Raw genomic sequence first — 21,790 nt, 5'->3', positions numbered from 1 at the left:
TAAGGGCTCCTTTTACGAAGCCACGCTAGCTGCTACCGCCTCCTCTTGAGCAGGCGGTAGTTTTTCGGCTAGCGTGGGGGTTAGCACGTGATTAAAAGTCACGGGCGTTAAAGCCGCTACCGCGCCTTCGTAAAAGGAGCCCTAAGTTGTGCAAATGGATTTAGCCCACGCTAATGATTGGCATGCACTAAATGCTAAGAAGCTCATAGGAATAAAATGGGACACATGGCACTTACTGCTTGCTAATTCATTAGGTCATTTTAGTAAAAGGAGCCTTTTGACCTATGAACGGGTATATACAATACTTGCAGATATTTGCATTTTCTTTGGAGGAGGTGTACTTTTGTGCACTACTAGTGATTTTAGGAGGAGAGTGTGGCGTAGTGATTAAAGCTACAGCCTCAGCACCCTGAGGTTGTGGGTTCAAACTCTGCGCTGATCCTTGTGACCCTGGGCAAATCACTTAATCCTCCATTGCCCCAGGTACATTAGAGAGACTGTGAGCCCACTGGGACAGAAGGGAAAAAACGCTTGAAGTACCTGTATGTAAACTGCTTTGAGTGTGGTTGTAAAACTACAGAAAAGAGGAATACAAGTCCCAATCCCTTTCCCTGATGTCATAATGCCTCATTCCACCAATGCCTAAGAGGCAACCTCATTGGTGATGTCACAATGGCTTCATTGTTCTATACTTGGCTCACTTCTGCTATTTCATTGGAGGAGAGTATGGTGCAGTGGTTAGAGCTGCAGCCTCAGCACCCTGAGGTTGTGGGTTCAAACCCCACGCTGCTCCTTGTGACCCTGGGCAAGTCACTTAATCCTCCACTGCCCCAGGTACATTAGATTGTGAGCCCACTGGGGCAGATGGGGGAAAATGCTTGAAGTACCTGCATGTAAATTGCTTTGAGTGTGGTTGTAAAACTACAAAAAGGCAATACAGTATACAAGTCGCATAGTAGGAAGCTGTTTTATAAAAGTATATAACGTTCTGTGTTGCCTTTATAAAATAAAGAAAAAAGGTGTCCTGTAATGAAATTACCCTGTTAGTTTCTGCAGGGAATAACGGTGAGAGAACCAGGAAGCATGAACCGAAGTGAAACATGAAGTGCATTTCCAAAGGTTTTCTGTATTTTTTCCCTGTCTTCTAGCACTTCTGATGTAGTCATTGTTGGTGGTGGGCTTGTGGGACTGGCATCTGCCCGAGAGCTCATTCTCCGCCATCCGACCCTCTCGTTCAGCCTACTAGAGAAGGAGAAGACATTAGGTGTGGTAACAAGTGCTCTGTCTGCCTCACAGCGTTTGGAAAGATGGTTGTTCATCGTTTTACTTTCAGCACGTCTTCCTGTTTCTTTCTATCAGCGCACCAATAGGGGTTCCAGAGCTGTTTTTAGTAAGATCTGAATATTATGTGGTGATGGTGGGAAGTTGCTTACATTATGGAAAAGTTTGGGATTGATAACAAATAATCTTGATGTATGCCCTTGTGGGCTCTGGATGCAAAGTGGACAGTCTCTCCTTACTTGTGGGCTAATGCCGTGGTGAAAAGAAAGACCAAGGGAAGTGAAATGGGCTACAAAATAGAATGATGGAAGCAAAAAGGGCCGTCCTAAATTTATCCACTGAGCTAATTGGGCACTGGTCTGAATATTGGCGGGTGCTCAGTTAACTTCCAGGTGACCGCACATACCCAGATATTCAAAGCCACAGCCTGGACCTGGCTCAGCATTGAATGTTGGGGCTTAATGTAGCCCAGGGCTGTAAACAGTCTGAATATCGGGCCCTGTGTTTTTAGGGCTTTCTTAATTTTTATAAGACGATTCGTTTGCTTGACCTATAATCACCATTCTGATATCACACTTTATTGCAAGCCCTGTAAGAGTAAAATGAACCTTGTGGCAGAAAATGTGCAGTAACAACATTAGAGTGAGTTAACCAATAGTAAATTACCTCCTCCAGGCCTGTGGAGAAAGACCTCGATAAGTCAGGCACTTTCTATCTGAAAGGAAGCTGCTTGGTGCATCTTGCCTGTTGTGCTTATAACGGGCAGGACTTGATGTAGGGATTTGTTTGATGGGTGAAGTTGGTGAAACTCATTTTCTTACTTTTTATTTAGCCAGCCACCAGAGCGGTCACAATAGTGGTGTAATTCACAGTGGAATTTACTATACACCTGAGTCTCTTAAAGCCAAACTATGTGTGCAAGGTTCTGCTCTGTTCTATGAGTACTGTGATCAGAAGGCCATTCCCTACAAGCAATGTGGCAAGGTAAGGGTTTAGAGGTGAAAGAAAGGGCATTATGATAAGGCTGGTATGTTCAGTTCATGCCATTTTCAATTGCAATACAAAATCTTCTAAAAAAGATAACATACAGCAGGTAAGGAGCTTTGCACTTTCTTAGGATCATGGTTACATGTCTAATAGAGATGGAGTGGCCTAGTGGTTAGAGCATCAGGCTAAGAACCAGGGAAACCAGGGTTCAAATCCCACTAATGCTTCTTGTGACTTTGGGAAATCACTTACCCTTCAATTGCCTTGAGGATGAAGTAAAGAGCTATATTAATGTGAGTTATTAGTAAACACCCCAATGACTAAGGGGGGAAACTGCCTTATTTTCCTGATTGAATTGCTTGGAAAGTTAGATGCATTTCCTGTCTTTTGGATAATTACACACAGAACCACTGGATTTCTAGAGGTTCAAGTCTATAGCCTGCTCTTTGTGTACCTCTTTATCTAGGGATGGGACGTATTCATGCTTTTTCAAGTGGTTACATCTGATGAGGTTCAGGGGACATGCAGAGGGACAGGGAGGTGAGATTGCCCTTTGGTGCATGGACAGAGGTCAGTCACCTTCAGCTACCATGTGTAGAGCTCATAGTTTGGTGCATGGGTTGCAATCTCTTGAATGCAGCCCTTTAGCTGAGTTTTTGAATTTATCCTTGGAGCATATTTCATGGGGGGGTTTATTTGTGTGTTTCCTCTGATTGCTCATATGTGGCAGGTCCTTCCACTTTTAGTATCTGGCTATAGGCAGAATGGGCCTGATTCTCGAAATGAGCATCCTGATTGCAGGTGGTGGTAGGTGTCCTACAGCCGTTTGGCAGCCAATCGGGACACGCGCTTTTAGAAAAAATAGGGTGAGGACGACACCTACATTGTAGGCATCTGTAGCGCATATATGGAAATGCGCAGGGACGCTTCGGCTCGCCCAAGGGCATGTTTTCACCCAGAAGTGGCTTTGGGCGTGCTTAAGCATCCCTATGCGTCTCTATAGGCGCAAGATAGACGCCTTAAATGTAGGCAAGATGGCGTCTGGAGCAGGACGCTGAGAGGAGCACTTCTCTCTTCTGGGGGAAAATTTCCTTTATTTCAACTTTAACGTTTATATTTCAATGCCTAAAAGAAGAGGGAAAACGAGGGGTATTCCTCTACCTACCTCGGGCTTCTCGACGCCGAGGCAAACTGTGATAACAGCTTTCACAGTTCCTCCTTCCAAGTCGGGCGCCTCCGCTGCTGTGGAGAGGGAACTCCACAGCTTGGACAGCGAGATGTCTCTCTCGCTGAGCCCACGAGGACCGCATACCCCTCCCATCCCAGGAGAATCTTCGTCGCAGAGGAATTGGCAAGAGGGCTCCCCCGGAGTGTGGGGGGAGGCTCATTCACTCTCCGAAGTGAACCCGGAAGTGAAACACACAGCAGACACGCTGACTCCGATGTCGGAGAGTCAGCGTCCTGGGGGAGAGGAGCCATTGGTAACCAGCGTCGGGGAGGCTGTAGGAGTTCAGAATTCCATCGCAGGAGCAGGAGCCGTACCAAAGCCGGCCGGTATCCCCCTCCTCGGGCCGTTGGTGAAACCACAGGCTGTTACCCTGGATTCTATCTGGACTGCGATAGAGAATTTGCACCTGGTATGTTCTAATTTTCTTACTACAACTCAGAATTCTACTTCCAGGATAAGTTCCCTAGAAACTATTACCCAGCAACACCAAGTGGACTTAAAAAAATTAGATAAAGAAACAACAGAGACTAAGAATTTAATTTCTAAACAAACAACAGATAAAATGATGATTTTGAGGAAGATTGAAAACCTGGAGAACCAGCAAAAGAATTTAAATTTGAGGATTCTTAATTTTCCGGTTGCCAAGTTTATGTCTCCTCAAGAACTGTTTAAGAACTTTATGTTGAATGTTTTAAATGTACCTGAAGTAAGTCTTCCTCCGATACAAAGAATTTATTACTTAAAACAAGTGCAGAAAAAGCTGTAGTGGATGAAAATGCTCAATTAGATGTTTCCGCTATTCTGCAATCTTCTGATATTGAAACTCAAGGAAGAACAACTTTATTGGTCTCGTTGGTATTTCTTCAAGACAAAGAGATGTTGCTTAGATTATATTTTAATTTAAAGCAGATTACATATTTGGGAGAAAGGGTATATATATTTCCTGATGTTTCGAGGTGGACACAATCTAGGAGGAAAGAATTTCTGCTATATAGACCAAAGGTGATTGCTTTGGGGGCAAGTTTTCAGTTGCGATTTCCTTGCAAATGTTTTATTTCCTATCAAGGAAGTAAATATATTTTCTTCGAACCTGCCCAATTAGGTTTTTTCCTTGAAGGTAAAGGTATCTCTACACAGTCCGAATGATAAAGGTTAATAATGCGGTTGATTTATTTTGGATAGGATAAGATCAGGCTGCTCTATTTCTTTATTTCTATTTTTCTTTTGTATATTTCCCCTTTCCCGAGGGGGTTTTTATTTCATCTTGTCTCTTCTCTCCAGGTTGTGGACTGTATTATATGATTTATTTTGAATGTTTAAATTTCGATCCTTGGTTTGTATTATGACTAAGAGACAATATTTCTGTATTTCTTTAAACATCTTTATATATAGGATGTATTAAAATGATAAATAAAAAATAAAAAAAAATAAAAAATAAAAAGACGCTGATGCGTGATTGACACACAATTGGTGGCCGCCTCTTAGGCATCCGCCGAGATTGGTGTCCTATAGCGAATTAGGCCCAATATGCCTGAGTATCCCTACTATTCAGCTACTTAAAAAAAAATTCTTACTTTGGCAACAAAATCCTATCTCACAAGCGTTTTGCCTATTGTTGGAAATCTACAATTTTTGTCCAGGTCCGAGAATGTTACTTTTAGAAAGATGGCGTTGGTAGGAGTTAAATTGTTATCACATGTCCTCCAGGATAATAGTACTTTACAATCTTGGGCTTCTCTTCGCCAGCGTTGCCATTTGTATTTGGAAGACTTTCTTTCTTACAAGCAATTTCATCATTACATAAATTCTTTGGATAGGGCAGGATTTCCTATTGAAACTAAACTTCAGGAGATTGTGGAGCCTTTTTTTTTGGCGGGGGGAAACTGGCTTTTGGGTGTCTGGTTTACATAAACTCCTTCTAACTTTGGCTTCGCCTATGGATAGGGCTGCATTGCGCTCTTAAGATAGAAACATAGAATATGACGGCAGAAAAGGGCTGTAGCCCATCAAGTCTGCCCACGCTAATGACCCACCCCCAGACTTCACCCGGCTAGAGATCCCACATACATATCCCATTTCTTTTTGAAATCGAGCACGCTGCTGGCGTTAATCACCTGCAATGGAAGTTCATTCCAATGATCGACTACCCTTTCGGTGAAGAAATACTTCCTGGCGTCGCCATGAAATTGCCCACCTTTGATTTTCAGCGGATGACCTCTTGTGGTTGAAGGTCCTTTAAGAAAGAAGATATCGTCTTCCACCTCGATGCGGCCCTTGATATATTTAAAAGTCTCAATCATGTCCCCCCTCTCTCTACGTTCCTCGAGCGAGTATAGTTGCAGTTTATTCAGTCTTTCCTCATATGGGAGGTTCTTGAGTCCCGAGACCATCCTGGTGGTCTTGTCAGACCTCTTTGGATTCGATAGCTCTGATTAGGTGGATTATGAGGAATGCCAATTTAGATTGCTTCACCTGGCTTTATAAGTCGGGGTATAGTGAGTCTCCTGTTTGTTAGAAGTGCTCTCAGTGGCCCCATTTGTTAATTCATGCATTTTGGTCTTGCCCGAAGATACAGTATTTTTGGAGAGCTGTTAACTATGCTGAGCATATTTTGCAATGCTCAATTCGTCTATTGGCAGCTGGGTTGCTATTAGATAAATATGAGGCTTTTTGTTTTCCCAACCAGGAATTTCAAATGTATATGAAGAAATTGGGCATAGTGGGCAAGAAAGAAATTTTATCAGTTTGAGTGGGGGGGATACTCCTCCTTTTTGGGCATGGCGGAATCGTCTCCATGCGTTATTATTATTATTATTAGAGCATAGAATGGCCAAACTTACTCCCAAGTAGAAAAAGCACTTTCTGCAAATCTAGACTCCTTATATTCATTTTCTGAGCTCCATAGCCCATAGCGACATCTTAAATGTGCTGTAGCTTTTGTATGCCTGAACTTCCATTAGTTTGACAAGCTGGTTGTGAGGTTGTGGGGAGGTTTTTGGTTGTGGACTTTCCATGTGTGCCTCTGATTGGTAGTAAGAGTTCATACTAACGGAAGCCTGAAATCTGTCATATTTCGATAAGTTGTCTTTCTATGATTGGGGGGGTTTATTAGTATGTTAACTAGGGGGCGATAGTTTGGAATGTTTCTTGTAGAGGTTGTACTCTGATAAAGTTTGATTATTATTTGATGTTCTTACTCCTGTTTTCTTATATATGTTGCTGATTAACATCAATAAAAAATTGTTAAACTTAAAAAAATATCTTCTAAAACATACGAGCCAGATGAAATCCTTACAGAAAATCTCTGGATCAGGAGCAGCCATATAGCAAGGTCAGAAGCTCTGACTTTCTGGCACAAATTGGAGACAGTACAGAAACAGGGATGCAAATCTACCTCTCTGTGCCCAAAATTTCTACGGCAATCCAGGTCCAAGTCTCAGCCTGCCTGTCTGACATTGCTACATGAATGTTTCGCCGTCATCTAAAGTTAAACATGGTCAAGACTGAACTCCTTATCTTTCCTCCTAAACCTGCCTTTCCTCTCCCTATATTCTCTATTTCGGTGGATAATGCGCTCATCCTCCCAGTCTCGTCGGCTCGCAACTTCAGGGTCATCTTTGACTCATCTGTTCTTCTCTTCACATATCCAACAAACTGCCAAAACTTGTCTCTTCTTTCTATACAGCATTGCTAAAATCCAGAGTTTCCTTTCTGAGCATGCTGCCAAGACCGTTATCCATGCCCTCATCACCTCTCACCTGGATTACTGCATTGTGCTTCTTGCGGGTGTCCTGCTAACCCATCTCTCCCCCCTTCAATCTGTTCAGAATTCTGCTGTGCGCCTCATATTTCGCCATTGTCGTTATGCTTAAGTTACCCGTCTCCTAAATTTGCTTCATTGGCTCCATGTCTGCTTCTGCATACAATTCAAACCTGCACACAGAATAGAGATACAGGATAATACTTAAAATGTTTATAGCACTACTGGATGTATGTTGCATTATATAATGGTAATAAGTATTCATGGACAATGGTCCCTGACATGAGGAGCAGCTTACAGTCTAAGGCAGTGGGAAGATAGTAATTTGCCCAAAGCCAGAAGAAGCGTCGGTTGCAAGAGTGGGATTCAAACCTTGGCTTCCCTAGTTCTAAACCCTTCTTTAACATTAAAACACTTGCTTTTCCACAGGCATCTACCCTCTGTTGTCTTTAATGTATTTATAAAATGAACTTTTAAAAATTGACCAGCCTTTGTGCAGGTGAAGGGAAGCAATGTACTAGTTAGAAAAAGAGTAATTTCTGGGACAAAGGGAAAGAAAGCGTGTACAGAGATTTTTTTTTTTTTTTTAATTCTTTATTCATTTTCAAAATTACATTAAGTGTATATATATATATATATATATATATATATATTCAATCACATTAACAATAAATACATCACTTACAGGCTATCATTTGTACATTACATAAATTCTTATCCTTCCCCCCCTCCCTACCATATATTCTATTATCATATAAATATGTATTAATAAAATATCCCCCACCCTACCCAATTAAACTGATAAATTTAAGGGAAACAATTTCAACTAATCCGTACAATATTTAATTTTCAAATCTCCATGCATACTTTTTTCCCCAAGAATCTGACCACACAAATTGCAGCTGCAAAACACAAACTGTGCTGACTAGATTTTCAAAGAAATTTTCTTTTGTATAAATTTGTAAAATAAAAAAGGGGGGGGGGAGGTGATAAGATAATAGTTGCAAAGAATGGTACATAAAATCTGTTTTACTCTCTTGGGATCTTGTCAGATATTTGAACCTAGATTGGCCTCAGGATACTGGGCTTGATGGACCTTCCCCAGTGTTTCCCAGTATGGCAATGCTTATATTCTTATGTTAAGCCCCGGGTTTGCATCCTCTTTGGGGAAACTGAACATTGTTCCTAGGACCTGTCATGTACAAATAGTGACTTGCGTCCACCTGCACAGTGAGAGAAAGGAAAGAGCTGACATTTGCTGTATGTTGTATTGCAGAGGCAGCTTTTCCACTGCACCTTTTGTGGTTCCTATGTTCAGCCCTTAAGAGCTCATTTGTGGACTGTGTTTTCTTTGTGCAGCTCATAGTTGCAGTTGAGCAAGAGGAGATCCCTCGACTCAAAGTGCTGTATGAGAGAGGGTTGCAGAATAATGTCAGAGGTCTGAAACTGATCAGTGCAAAGGAAATTCGAGACAGGGAGCCCTACTGCAGGGTATGTGCCTTATTGCTATGTCTGGTTTTTTTTAACCAAGATGGAAGGAGCTTCTCAATTTACCTGTATTGGTATTTTGTTTTCAGTGGAAAAACAAGAAATGCTGCATTCTCTGTCATATAGGATTCAGAGTAATATGAAAATACTGTATAACTGAGTTCCCCAGGTAAAATACTACATAGACCAGAGCCTAAGGCAGTATGTTCCAGTCCTATCCCAAAGGCATACCTAACTGATTGAGTTTTCAGGATATCCTTGATGAATATACATGTAAGATTTGCATATATTGGAGATCCAAGATATGCAAATCTGTCTCATGCGTATTCATTGTGGAAATCCTGAAAATCAGACTGGCTGGAGGTGCCTCCAGGGTTGGGAAACACTGGCTTAAAGCACAAAAATACAAGAGTGGAGGACTAACAGAATGGAGGCAGGGGAAGGAAGTCTCTTTATAATGTTCACCCTATCCCTGCCTTGCTGCTATTTTGAGAGCGGGGTATGTCAAACTGAACATTGTCTGTGTCAGTGGTTCCCAAACCTGTCCTGGGGGACCCCCAGCCAGTCAGGTTTTCAAGATATCCCTAATGAATATGCATGAGAGAGATTTGCATACCTGTAACTTCCATTATATGCAAATCTCTCTCATGCATATTCATTAGGGATATCTTGAAAACCTGACTGGCTGGGGGTCCCCCAGGACAGGTTTGGGAACCACTGGTCTATGTGAATGATTTTATTTAGCAATGAATTATCATTTTTCTAACTTTATGATACTATCACTGAAATCTCTTGAAAAAAATTATTACATGTATTCCTGAAGTAGGGGGAGCAGCTGTTTAAATATCACTGAGCCCTGAGCTCATTCCGTATTTGTGTGCATTCCACTTTTGTTTGTGATATGTCACAAAACTCAAATTTATGGTAGCCTGAAGAGGATCTGCAAGTCAAATGTAGAGATCAACTGGTCTTGGCCACTAGGATGTTTTTGTTTTGTTTTTTAATTTGCCACTGGGGAAATGATGGGGGATTTTTTCTCAGCAAATGTCTGGCTATCTGATTCGGCTCGTGTAGCCTTGGTCCAGCAATTGCTTCACAAGGGTTTATCCAGAAAGGGAAAGAGGAGTATCCTTAAAAGAGAGCTTTATCCCCCCCCCAAAAAAAAAAAAGTAGGAAAGAAGGTAGATAGAGAGAAAGCATCTCTGTTATGTGTGTGTGCACACAAGCTAACATAACCCAGTTTAGAAAATTAGCCTACTAAGAAACCCTTTGCTTGAGAGAGGGACTGAAACTGCTAAGAGAAACTAAGAAAGAGACACGAGCAATGTCAGGGCTATAAGAGACTCTAACCCACTTCTCCCCTTCCATGTCTCCGTTTTGTTAGTCCTACACTCCAGAATTTTCCAAATAAATCTTGTCTCCTTTTGACACTATTTCAATATGTTGCTGGCCCCGTGGTATATAATGTGTGACATTGGACTAAGAGGCAGAAACTTTAGATCAATTTCTTTCTTTATCTGTGATAAAAATCAGATTCAGCATTCATAAGTAGAAAAGACAACTAAATACAATATTTCCAGCCTAGCAAGTGCTACCAAAAGGACAATCTCATGAAGTATATAGCAAACACGACTGCGATAGAAAGAGACAAAGAATGAGATCATATTAGAAATGGGTTTTTGTAACAGAAACAAACTGCAGTGAGTTAGATATCACATTTCTGTGGTTTGGAGAGGAAAGGAGCTTGCCATTGGCAGTAGCAATCAGCAAATCAATCTCATCAGGTGCAAAGAACTACCACTACTGATCATTTCTATAGCATTGCTTGTTTGATTCTCTATTGTTCATGTAAACGATTTTTGTATTATATGCTTTCAAGCATCATTAATAAAATAGTTTAAATCTAAATACTCCGATGAAAACAAAAAATTGTGGATACGGATATTCTGGAGATAATTTATTATATACTGACATATAAAAACATGAAAATTCAATGAAAAAAGTACAATGATAAAAAATACAGTGGTAAAAATCCAACCGGATTTTTTATCATTGTACTTTTTTTTTTTTTTGGCAATTTGATTCATTTTTAATATTTATAACTATTTAACAAAGCAAACAAATCAGAATTTTGTGATCATTCAGACATCTTTGTTAACAAACTCTTAAGTTCACCATAAATCCTATCTAATATAATAAAATGGTAGGCCGCGCATGCGCACTAAAAAAAACGTGTTCCCTGAGCTGTCGCGAAAATACGACTGCGCATGCGCGGCCCCGGCGGCGGCTTTCAAATAAAAAAAAAAAAAAAATTACACAGCTGCGAGACAGGAGCTGCGGCGGCGGCGACTTTCAACGACGAAGAAGCTGCAGCTCGGGAAGTCGGGGCCTCCCCCGCCACGTACAACCCGCTCCCTCTCCTGCAGCTCAGGCACCACAGAAGCTGTGAAAACGCGCAACCCGGTCCCTGCATCTGCCTACCCTTCCCCCCAACACAGCGCATTTGCCCCCCCCCCTCTCAGAGAGTCCTTTGCCGCTCACCACCCTTCCCTTGCCGCTGACCCGACTACCTACCCGGCGATTTAAGCAGCAGTCTTCACATGCTGCTTCAGGTACTTCTACTGCCCTGATTTGCTCTGCCGCATCTCTGATGATGTCATCAGGGACGTGCCAGAGTAAATCAGGGCAGTAGAAGAACCCGAAGCAGCGTGTGAAGACTGCTGCACAGGCTGCTTGAATGGGAGCTGGAAGAGGTGATGATGGACAGGGGGGGGAAAAAGGAAGGGAGGCCTATTGTTGGACAGGGGGAGCAGGAAGAGGTGCTGATGGACGGTGGGAATGAAGGGAGGCCTACTGCTGGACAGAGGGAGCAGGAAGAGGTGCTGATGGACAGGGGGGGAGGTAAAACAAAGGGAGAAGGACTGCTGCTGGATAAGGGGAGCTTGAATGGGTGGTGGTGGACAGGGGGGGAAAATAAAGGGAGGCCTAATGCTGGACAGGGGGAGCAGGAAGAGGTGCTGATGGACAGGGGGAAAAATGAAGGGAGGCCTACTGCTGGACAGGGGGAGCAGGAAGAGATGCTGATGGACAGGGGGAAAAAATGAAGGGAGGCCTATTGCTGGACAGGGGGAGCAGGAAGAGATGCTGATGGACGGGGGGTGGGGGGGTGGAAATGAAGGGAGACCTACTGCTGGACAGAGGGAGCAGGAAGAGGTGATGATGGACAGGGGGGAGGTAAAACAAAGGGAGAAGGGCTGCTGCTGGATAAGGGGAGCAGTGAAGGGGTGGTGGTGGACACAGGGGAGGTAAAAAAAAGGGAGAATGGACAGGAAAAAGTGGCTAAGGAGACAGAGAGAGAAAGAAATAAAGACAGACACACACATATATTCTAGTACCCAAGGGAGGAAAATGCTGCACAGGGAAGTAGGGAGGGGGGAAATGCTGATGCACAAGGAAATGGAGGAGGAGGGAATGCTGAAATGGCTACTGTACAGGAAAGTAGACAAGGGGAGATAAATGCTGCATAGGGGGCAGAAAAAGAGACAAATAGAAAGAAAGACAAATAATAGGAGGGAGGGAGACAGAAAGAAAAGAAGAAAGACACAAGGGCAGGGAGTGAGACAGAAAGAAAGAAAGACAGACATACATATATTCTAGCACCCGTTAATGTAACGGGCTTAAAGATTAGTCCTATATAATACCCATAGCATGCATGCGCACTTCAATCTTCATGGCTCCGTGCGTCCGTAGCTCCATGGCTGGCAGAGAAATTGTAAAGCATGCGGCACATGTGCGTTCGTCGCATGGCAATTTGCTTCGAGTGGCGGTTTAACCTAATCCAGGAGCGGTTACCGTGTGCCGGTTGCCCTTCCCAATACAACGCGAGATTACAAAAAAGGTAGGACGGTGCACGATAATTGACATGGAGAAAGATTGAAAGAAAAGAAAACCAGACGGGACATTGACAGACTGACACACTTAAAGACAGGTAGGTGTGAATGAAAGACACACACAGAAGGACAGGGGGCAAGGGAGAGACATTGAAAGAAAAAAAAACAAAAAACCAGACAGTGGACAAGGAGAGAGAGACACACAGAAAAAAAAGACAGACAGACAGCAGCCAAGGAGAAAGACAGGAAAAAAAAAGAAAGACAGACAGCAGCCAAAGAGAGAGAGAGAGACAGAAAGAAAGACAGACAGACAGAAAGTGGCCAAGGAGAGAGAGACAGAAAGAAAGAAAGAAAGGCAGACACATACATCTATTCTAGCACCCGTTAATGTAACGGGCTTAAAGACTAGTGTAATAATATAATAATAATAATAACTTTATTTTTGCATACCGCAATACCACAAAACAGTTCAGAGCGGTTTACAGGTTAAGAGACTACATTTACAGCGAAGTTACAGAATATCAGAAAACAGTTCAGAGCAATTTACAAGGAGATGAGAACTGTACATATGCAATGAAGGTACAGAGAATTAGTTATCAAGTGTATGGTATAAACCAGTGGCAATTACAAAATGATCCAATAACTGTTGCAAGGGGGGTGCAGAAAGGGGAAAGGAAAAACAACCTGGGAAGAAGGGGAGGAAGGGTAGGGAGGGAGGCGAGGTTGGGATTATTAGTTTGTCTCGGCGATCAGGCTACATTTTTTGCACTGGCATTCTCGCCATGTAGATTATATATACTCCATATCCAAATGGCAAAGAAAAAAAGTGCTCCGTAGCTTTTATTCATTGTACTTTTTAAATTTAATTTTCATGTTTTTATATGTCAGTATATAATAAATTATCTCCATAACATCTGTATCCAGGTTTTTGTTTTCATCGGAGGATTGTTTTCACTGTGAATCATTGGGTCTCCCCATTTTTCTTTGTTAAATCTAAATACGACACATGATAACATTGAGTGATTTCTGCTGTTTCAGCTGAACTCATAACAGAGTCCCAGCTAGCAGAAGTGGAGCTTTACCATTACTCTTTCTGACTGACTTGTGCTGTTCTAGGGGCTGATGGCCATTGATTCTCCATACACCGGCATTGTAAACTATAGACAAGTGGCCCAATCCTATGCTGAAGACTTTCAGGCAGCTGGGGGCTCAGTCCTGACAGAATTTGAAGTAAAGAATATTGACATGGTGAAAGAGAGTCCTTCAGGAAGTAAGGAAGGTAAACAAGCACTCAACACTACCAACTAGGGTCTTCTACATACATGCCCATGAACATCCACTGAGGTGCAGTTTTTAAAAATTATTTTTTGTAACCCCCCCAACCCCCCCCAAACAACCCACATTGTACAAATGTATTTCATGCATAATTGGTAAGCTAATAGTAAGCTACTATTCATGATTTTTCTTTGCATCCCATTAAATATTAGAGTATAATTAGCTTGTGGCAAACTACCGTGTTTCCCCGAAAATAAGATAGTGTCTTATATTAAGTTTAGGCCCAAAAAAGGCACTAGGTCTTATTTTCGGGGTATGTACATGATCATCTCTCCCTTCCTCTCCTTCATCCCAATTCTTCCTCTTTCCTTTCTCTCCCCCACATGTGCAGTTTCTATCCTACCCATCCCTTGTGCAGCAGGATCCTTGCCCAGCTTCCCTCCCTCCCATCCCTTGTACAGCAGGACCCTTGAGCAAGCACTGCCCCCCCCCAGCACCTACCGTTCAGCCGAATCCCCGTCTTTCCCACCCTCCCATTGGAAGCCCGCCACAAGCCTTACTTACCTCCCTAAGCAGCGTCGGGCTGGGAGCACGCTAAACAGACTGCTTCGGCCATATCCGCTCGTGAATTCAATCTGCCGCATTACTGATGATATCATCAGTAATGCGGCAGACTGAATTTATGAGCGGACAAGACCGAAGCAGCCTGTTTAGCGTGCCTCTGGCCCAACGCTGCTTAGGGAGGTAAGTAAGGCTCGCGGCGGTGTTCCGATGGGAGAGAAGGAAGGATGGGGATTCGGCTGCACGACAGATGCGAGTGCTCAGGGGAGCGGTGCTGGGGGGGTAGTGCTCGCACAAGGGATGGGAGGGAAGGGAAACTGCCGGCGAATTCCGGGAGTAGGGCTTATTTTAGGGGTAGGGCTTATATTAAGACCTACCCCGAAAATCCTGCTAGGGCTTATTTTCGGGATAGGTCTTATTTTGGGGGAAACATGGTACATGCAGAATTTCATAAAGATGACATTCTGCTCTAATATGGCAAATTTCACTGGCCATCACAAATAATGCTCACTCCTATTCTGCACATTTTTTCTCCCCTTAGTATATTAGCCTTCAGGTAAGCTATAGCAACATGTTCTGATTTTCCTTTCCATAATAGTAACCTATAGTAATTACAGTTCACTGGATCCACATTTATTTATTTATTGTGATTTATTAACCACCTTTATGAAGAGATTCACTGGTATACAGTTTTTGTCAGAAAACATCCCTTGCTGAAATTCTAATCGGGAACGGAAGTGAAAAAAAACACCCTGAAATGTTAATACCCAGTGCTATTTTGACTTGGTGTCTCTGCAAAGCCACCTCTGTTTCCAGCAACTGAGATATATTAAGCTGGCAAGTGTGCTCTGGGGCGAGCCTAGGCATGAGGTGCATTTCCAGAGCATGTAAACCAGCTTGCTTTGGTGCATCTTTAAAAGAGCGCTTTATCCCCCCACCTCAAAAAAAAAAAAAAAAAAGAATAAAGCAGGAAAGAAGATAGATAGAGAGAAAGCATCTCTGTTATGTGTGTGTGCACATATGCTAACATACCCAGTTTAGAAAATTAGCCTACTAAGAAACCCTTGCTTGAGAGAGGGACTGAGACTGCTAAGAGAAACTAAGAAAGAGACACGAGCAATGTCAGGGCTATAAGAGACTCTAACCCACTTCTCCCTTTCCATGTCTCTATTTTGTTAGTCCAACACTCCAGAATTTTCCAAATAAATCTTGTCTCTTTTTGACATTATTCAATATGTTGCTGGCCCCGTGGTATGTAATGCGTGACATTGGACTAAAAGGCAGAAACTTTAGATCAATTTCTTTCTTTATCTGTGATAAAAATCAAATTCAGCATTCATAAGTAGAAAAGACAACTAGATACAATATTGCCAGACTAGCTCAGGGTTTCCCAAACTGGTCCTGTGGCCCCATACCATCTAGGCTCCCAGCATATCCATGCTGAGAATGCATAAGGTTCAGTTGTATATATTGAAACCCAGTATATAACAAATTTATCTCATGGCTATTCATAGTGGATATTCTAAAAAAAACCATCTGGATGTGGAGTTCTTGAGATAGGTCTGGGAAGCTCTAGTCCAGCTTCTTATTGAATGCAAATAGGGTTATCCAGAAATAATTCTGCCTTAGGGGCAGGGGCTGATTTTTCAGCTGAGACTGAGGGGACAAAATGCTAGTAGTATCCAACATTTCCTGGACCATTGGCACAGTGACCAGATTAGGTATGTATTGAGAAAGGGAAGGAGATATATAACAGGGGGGAAATTTTCTAGGTAGTTTTGAATAAAGCTTGACAGTGCCAGATCTCAGCCCTAGTTCCGACAAAGCTAGAATACAAAGAAGAAAGAGGAAACTACTAGATCAAAAATAAAGGGCCCGTCCTGAATGTTTAAGGAAAAGACAACTACTCTTTCATTCCTCCTTCCAGCAGCCTTGCAGCCAACAGTGAAGTTTAGATTTTTTATTTTTTTGCATGTCTGGTCAACAGCCGGTTATTTTTCTGGTTTATATTGCAGGAATTAAATACCCTGTTGCCATTAGAAGCTCAAAGGTAAGATTCAAACTAGCCAACCCAGTGTTCAGAAAGTATTTGGCTCATCTCTTGTCGGTGTCCTGTTCCTAATTAGCAGACCTCTTAAAATTCATTTCATGTGGCAAGTAACTGAGCAGCACTTTAGATTCTTACTCAGTAAACTGAGGTGAAAATAACATTGCTTCCATCACGATCATCAAATCAATAGTAACTACAACACTATGTATAAATATATAAACGTGGTATTTCGGTGCATAAATATATAAAAGTTTTATCATATTTAATTGAAGTCTGTTTTTATTAAGAGACCAAACACACATACAATGTATGCAAAAAAGCATAATACTATGAAACACTGTAGAGTAAGTTGCACGACAAGGACAGAGGTTTTAATAGTACAGTCAAACCTCGGTTTGCGAGTGTTTTGCAAGACGAGCAAAACATTCTCGCAAACTGAGTGTTGACTCGATTTGCGAGCACCCACCTCAAGAACCGGCATCGCTCCCCCCCCCCCCCCGGCTCGCAAAGGGCCCCCCGCTCGAATCGCCCCCCCCCCCCCCGGCAAGAACAGGCACCCCCCGCCCGACCAACTTTAACTCACCCCAATATGAAGGGGCTGCTTCACTCGGTCACACTGATAAAATAACTTTTTTGCCCAGTAAGGCACTTTTATTAAATAAAAGGCGATGGCTCTTATTTTAAAGGCCTCATATTTATCTAAAAGAAGGTCTGCCGCAGATATCGGACAGTTCAACAATCTTGTCAAATAGCGGACCATCACAGTCCAAAAATGTTTAACTGCGGAGCAAGTCCGAAAGGTATGGAGAAAAGAATTAGTACCATTGGAGCATTTGCCACAGTCTAAAGAGGCACCATACCCCGATTTATAGACTTGATCCTGGGTGAAGTATGCCCTATGTAGAATCTGACATTGGTACTCATGTAAATCAGCATTAAAAGAGATCTCAGGAATCCAATGAATCAACTGCACAAAATCAGTCTCTAGACAGACCCCAGTCAGCACTTCAGCGATCTCGCAGTGCCTCCTGTGCATACCTAGAAAAAAAGCTGCTGAAGATCTTGGTGCAGCCGAGATATCATGACGCCATGGAGGACTTTGGATTCAAATGAGCTGAAGCAGAGCTGCCAAATATCTTCCCATGCGAGACTATGACACTGCTGACCAGAGGGTGCCAATGACATCTACCCCACAAGCCTGTCTTCAAACTACTTATTGTGTGTATCCTGAAGGAGGTAGGCATTTCCTGATGCATTCCCTTCATTTACTGAAAAATGTTTTCTCCTTTAAGCATGTGGCTCTTACTACCATGCATTTTCCTCTTTCTATCATGAGTTTGGTTAGAGGCAGAGTAGCAGAAAAACAGCCAGAGTGATGAGAGTTGCGCCAGAGATCTCCAGAGGCCATCATTGGCCCCTGAGCCTTGCACTGAGGAACAGTGTGGTAGAAGGAAGTCTGCAGAGCCAGCACAGGTTGCCTATAGGAATTGCAACTGGTGGCATCTCTGATGTAATAATAATAATTTATTTCTTGTATACCGCCAAACCAGTAAAAGGTTCTAGGCGGTTCACAGCAAGATAAAGCTGAACATCCAGCCGATTTACAATACAAGAAAAGCTATTTCTAGAAGATACATAATGCCTATAGATTAAAAGCATTAACATTAGAACACTTAAGTTACACATTTATCAAATAGTTGTGTTTTTAGTACATTGGGGGGCGTGAAGTGGGAGACAGACACATACTGAGCTATGAGCTCCCAGCGGAGCATTTGCCGATTTGGGGCAGAAGAGGAGGAGAAAGAATTAGCAGCAGGGAAGAGTAGAGAGAGAATGATGGATGCAGGGGCTAAGGGGAAGATTTAAAAAAAAAATTGCATGTATATATGGGGGTGGGGATGAAAAGGGCTCACCCAAAATGGCAGGTCTGGCTACGCCTATGAGAGCTGTGCAGATACCATTCAAACTGCTATGCTCTGGCCAGGATGAGAGGAGAGGGAAACAATGTAGAAGTTCATTTTTATTTGATATACCACCTTACAGACAAACCATCCAAATAGTTCACAATATAAATACATCACAATAAGCATAGTAGCAAAACAGAAGTAAGGATTGGTGAACTCCATATAGAAAAGGAAAGATTTGAAAATACGTTAGATAGATTGTGAGCCCACCTGGACAGACGGGGAAAAATGCTTGAGTACCTGAATAAATTAATGTAAATCGTTCTGAGCTCCCTTGGGTGAACGGCATAGAAAATTGAATAAATAAAATCACTCTGCTGTTGCACTCACAGACCTCATCACTTCTGCAGCCATACATCCCTAGTAGAGAATGACACGGTGACAAAATTCATCACCGTTCCCGTCCCCGTGGATAACCGCGGGAAACCATCTTCATATCATTCTTTAAAGAGAGAGGGAAGAATCGGAGTATGAATGGCCACAACCACTGACACACAAGCTTTGCTTTGAAGAATGCTGGTGTAGAAGGACTGAGGTTGAGATAGACACTACAGAATGACAGTCTCTGGTATCCAGAGCAGATATTGTGATGTCATAATGCCTCATTCCACCAGTGCCTAAGAACCAATCACATCAGTGATGTCACAATGGCTTCATTATCCTTGGCTCACATAAGCACAGCCAATGGCCCGCAAGCTTTGCTTTGAAGAATGCTGGTGTAGAAGGACTGAGGTTGAAATAGACACTAGAAAATGACATGGGATTATTTCCCGCGGTTTTCCGTGGGGACGGGAACGGTGATGAATTTTGTCACTGTGTCATTCTCTAATCCCTAGTTCTAACTGACAAAGTAAAGGAGAAGGGCATTACTGTAGTACTCAAATGCCTTTTGGAAGAGGAAGGATTTGAGAGGATTTGAATTTGATTAAGTTTCCAAATGCGGTGAAAGGGGAAACTTGTTCTATAAGGTGGGACCTGTGACACCAAATAAAGAATCTCAAAGTATCAAGGAAAACAGCAGAATGATAAAACTGTTTAGATGAGTTGAGAGATGAGAAATAGAATATGGGATTAAATGAGAAAATGTGCTAGTCCTGAGTAGTTAATTTTTTGTACCAGAAGACGCTTAGAAGGAACAGAAGCATTGCATATTTATCAGTGGCTTTGCTCCTTCTGCCCCCTACCCCCACCCCTTGTGCCTGTCTTACAAGCAACATTGCGGGCAGCAGTATATTAAATATTTTAAATAAATAAGAATTTGTTGCTAGGCTAGGACCTGCCCAGTTCTACTCCTGTTGCACTTCTTTACCACTGAAATCCTCTGCTTATCCCATGCTCATTGAATCCTGTTATTCTGTTGGCTTCCACCAGCTATACTGGAAAGCTGTTTCTTCATCCACCACACTTTTCTTGTGTCACTTGTAAACCTACCTCCTTTCAGCTTCTTATTCTAGAACCTGTCCTCTGAAACATCTGCTATTTCAGGTATATCAAATCTCTACAATATGTATTTTACATAATGTCTCTGCTCATAGGACTGTCGAGGCAGCATTTTTGGTAGGCTTTGCCTGAATCTCCTCTGTTTGTGTCCTTTTGAAAATATAGCCTCCTGTTTTTCATCTGGTTTTAGTTGACTGCTATATCGCAGTGCAGCCAATGTCTCATTACTCCCAAAAACATGTAAATCCCATAGGTAGGTGGATATCAAGGATGCCGATTCTAATAGTAGAAAGGTGTGGAGGTGTGTATGGGATGCAGCTGCTGGAGTTAGAAACTGCTTTGTACAAAGCAGGATATAAGTCAATAAACCACAACCTTAGTGTCTAACTAGTACATAATTAACAACTTCACATACAATACATACAAATCAAACAATCGAAACCTATCAGCGACCAACGCTTACAGTTGTCATTTCTTAAAATTGTACAAGGTGAACAGAGAAATCTTGCAAATCTTGCTTTGTTTAGGCTCACAGTATTTCACTGATAGGTACATGCTGGGCTTTTCTTTTGGCACAGGGAGAGGAGGTATGCTGCAAGTACGTTGTCACATGTGCTGGCCTTTACTCGGACCGTCTGTCAGAAATCAGTGGCTGTAGTCCTGAGCCTCGCATCGTACCATTTCGAGGGGACTACCTGGTCCTGAAACCAGAAAAATGCTACCTTGTGAAAGGAAACATTTACCCCGTATGTATATTCTTTAACTGTGTAACATAAGAGACATCCAGAGCATCTGGGTCCTGACAAATTCTTATCAATGCCCTGGTATGTCAGAGGGGCTTATGAGGCAGCAAAATATGTGAACTTAATTCAGAAGCTGATGTAAAACAAACCTCAAGGTCTTACGCCATATCTCTTAGCACCCTCGCTTATGCAATTACTTTGAAATATTTACCTTGTGTTGTAGGTTCCAAACCCTCGATTTCCTTTTCTTGGAGTTCATTTCACACCGCGAATAGATGGAAATGTCTGGCTCGGGCCTAATGCAATACTGGCTTTTAAACGAGAGGGCTACAGGCTGTGTGACTTCAGTGCCACCGATCTTTTGGATGCAGTGAGCTTCAGGTGACTGTCTGATTTCATTCAGGGTTTTCTCTAGGATAGTATCTAGGCTAAAATTCTCTATATCTGGGGCCCTAAGTGTTTTTAAAAAAAAAAACCCCAACCAAAAAAAAACCTGTATGTAGCACACTTAGAAAAAGACATTTCTCTTGAGAAGAAACTCAGGCCCAGATGAACTAAAGCCAGCAATCGTTTTGACAGCTTTAGCAATGATCGCATTTGCCAACCCGATGCAGAAAACAGCTCACCGCGTGGTTTTCTGCACGATCGCTCATTCTCTGATCCGACCATGCAAATAAGCTCATTATTTATTTAATTTATTTATTTAGTTTTATTTATTTAAAATTTGATATACACGCGTTGTCATAATTTCAAAGCATATTACAAATCTAAAAATGGGGGAACAGTAATATACATGGACGAAATTTGGACAAACTTATAAATAACAGAACTGATACAAAAGGAGGAGGGGAGGAACTACAAATGTTATAGTAAAGAAAGAACAGATAAGGGTAAGCACAACAGGGCAGGTTTAAGAGGAAAATTTAAAAAAAGAGAAGTTAAAAAGCCTCTAAAAAAGGAGCTTGATCATTGAGGCTAAAAATGATATGAGCGAAAAAAATGCTCATATTCAACAAATTGTCTCAAAGGCATTCCTATATAAGAAACTTTTTTGGGGGCTTTTATATAACACATTACAATAGTCCAGCCTTGATATTATAAGGGAGTGACTCAAAATGTTTAA

The 21,790-nt window shown here is 42.1% G+C and overlaps 1 protein-coding gene across 3 annotated transcripts in view; it reads left to right on the top strand.

Moving 5' to 3' along the window:
• The window catches only part of L2HGDH (L-2-hydroxyglutarate dehydrogenase), a 45,135-nt gene that overhangs the window by 6,687 nt on the left and 16,658 nt on the right, over positions 1 to 21,790 (top strand). For all 3 annotated transcript variants that reach the window (XR_004540061.1, XM_033951189.1, XM_033951190.1), the window contains exons 2-8: positions 1,149 to 1,264; positions 2,114 to 2,265; positions 8,616 to 8,747; positions 13,751 to 13,913; positions 16,486 to 16,520; positions 20,503 to 20,670; positions 20,891 to 21,048. Coding sequence is in view for 2 of the 3 variants with exons in the window: in XM_033951189.1 (XP_033807080.1) it covers positions 1,149 to 1,264; positions 2,114 to 2,265; positions 8,616 to 8,747; positions 13,751 to 13,913; positions 16,486 to 16,520; positions 20,503 to 20,670; positions 20,891 to 21,048 (924 nt within the window). In the remaining variant the exon portion in view is untranslated. The remainder of the gene's footprint in view (positions 1 to 1,148; positions 1,265 to 2,113; positions 2,266 to 8,615; positions 8,748 to 13,750; positions 13,914 to 16,485; positions 16,521 to 20,502; positions 20,671 to 20,890; positions 21,049 to 21,790) is intronic.

This window comes from Geotrypetes seraphini, chromosome 7 (genome assembly GCF_902459505.1).
Source record: "Geotrypetes seraphini chromosome 7, aGeoSer1.1, whole genome shotgun sequence".
Classification (NCBI taxonomy): Eukaryota; Metazoa; Chordata; class Amphibia; order Gymnophiona; family Dermophiidae; genus Geotrypetes; species Geotrypetes seraphini.
This window is presented reverse-complemented; position numbering and strand designations above follow the sequence as displayed.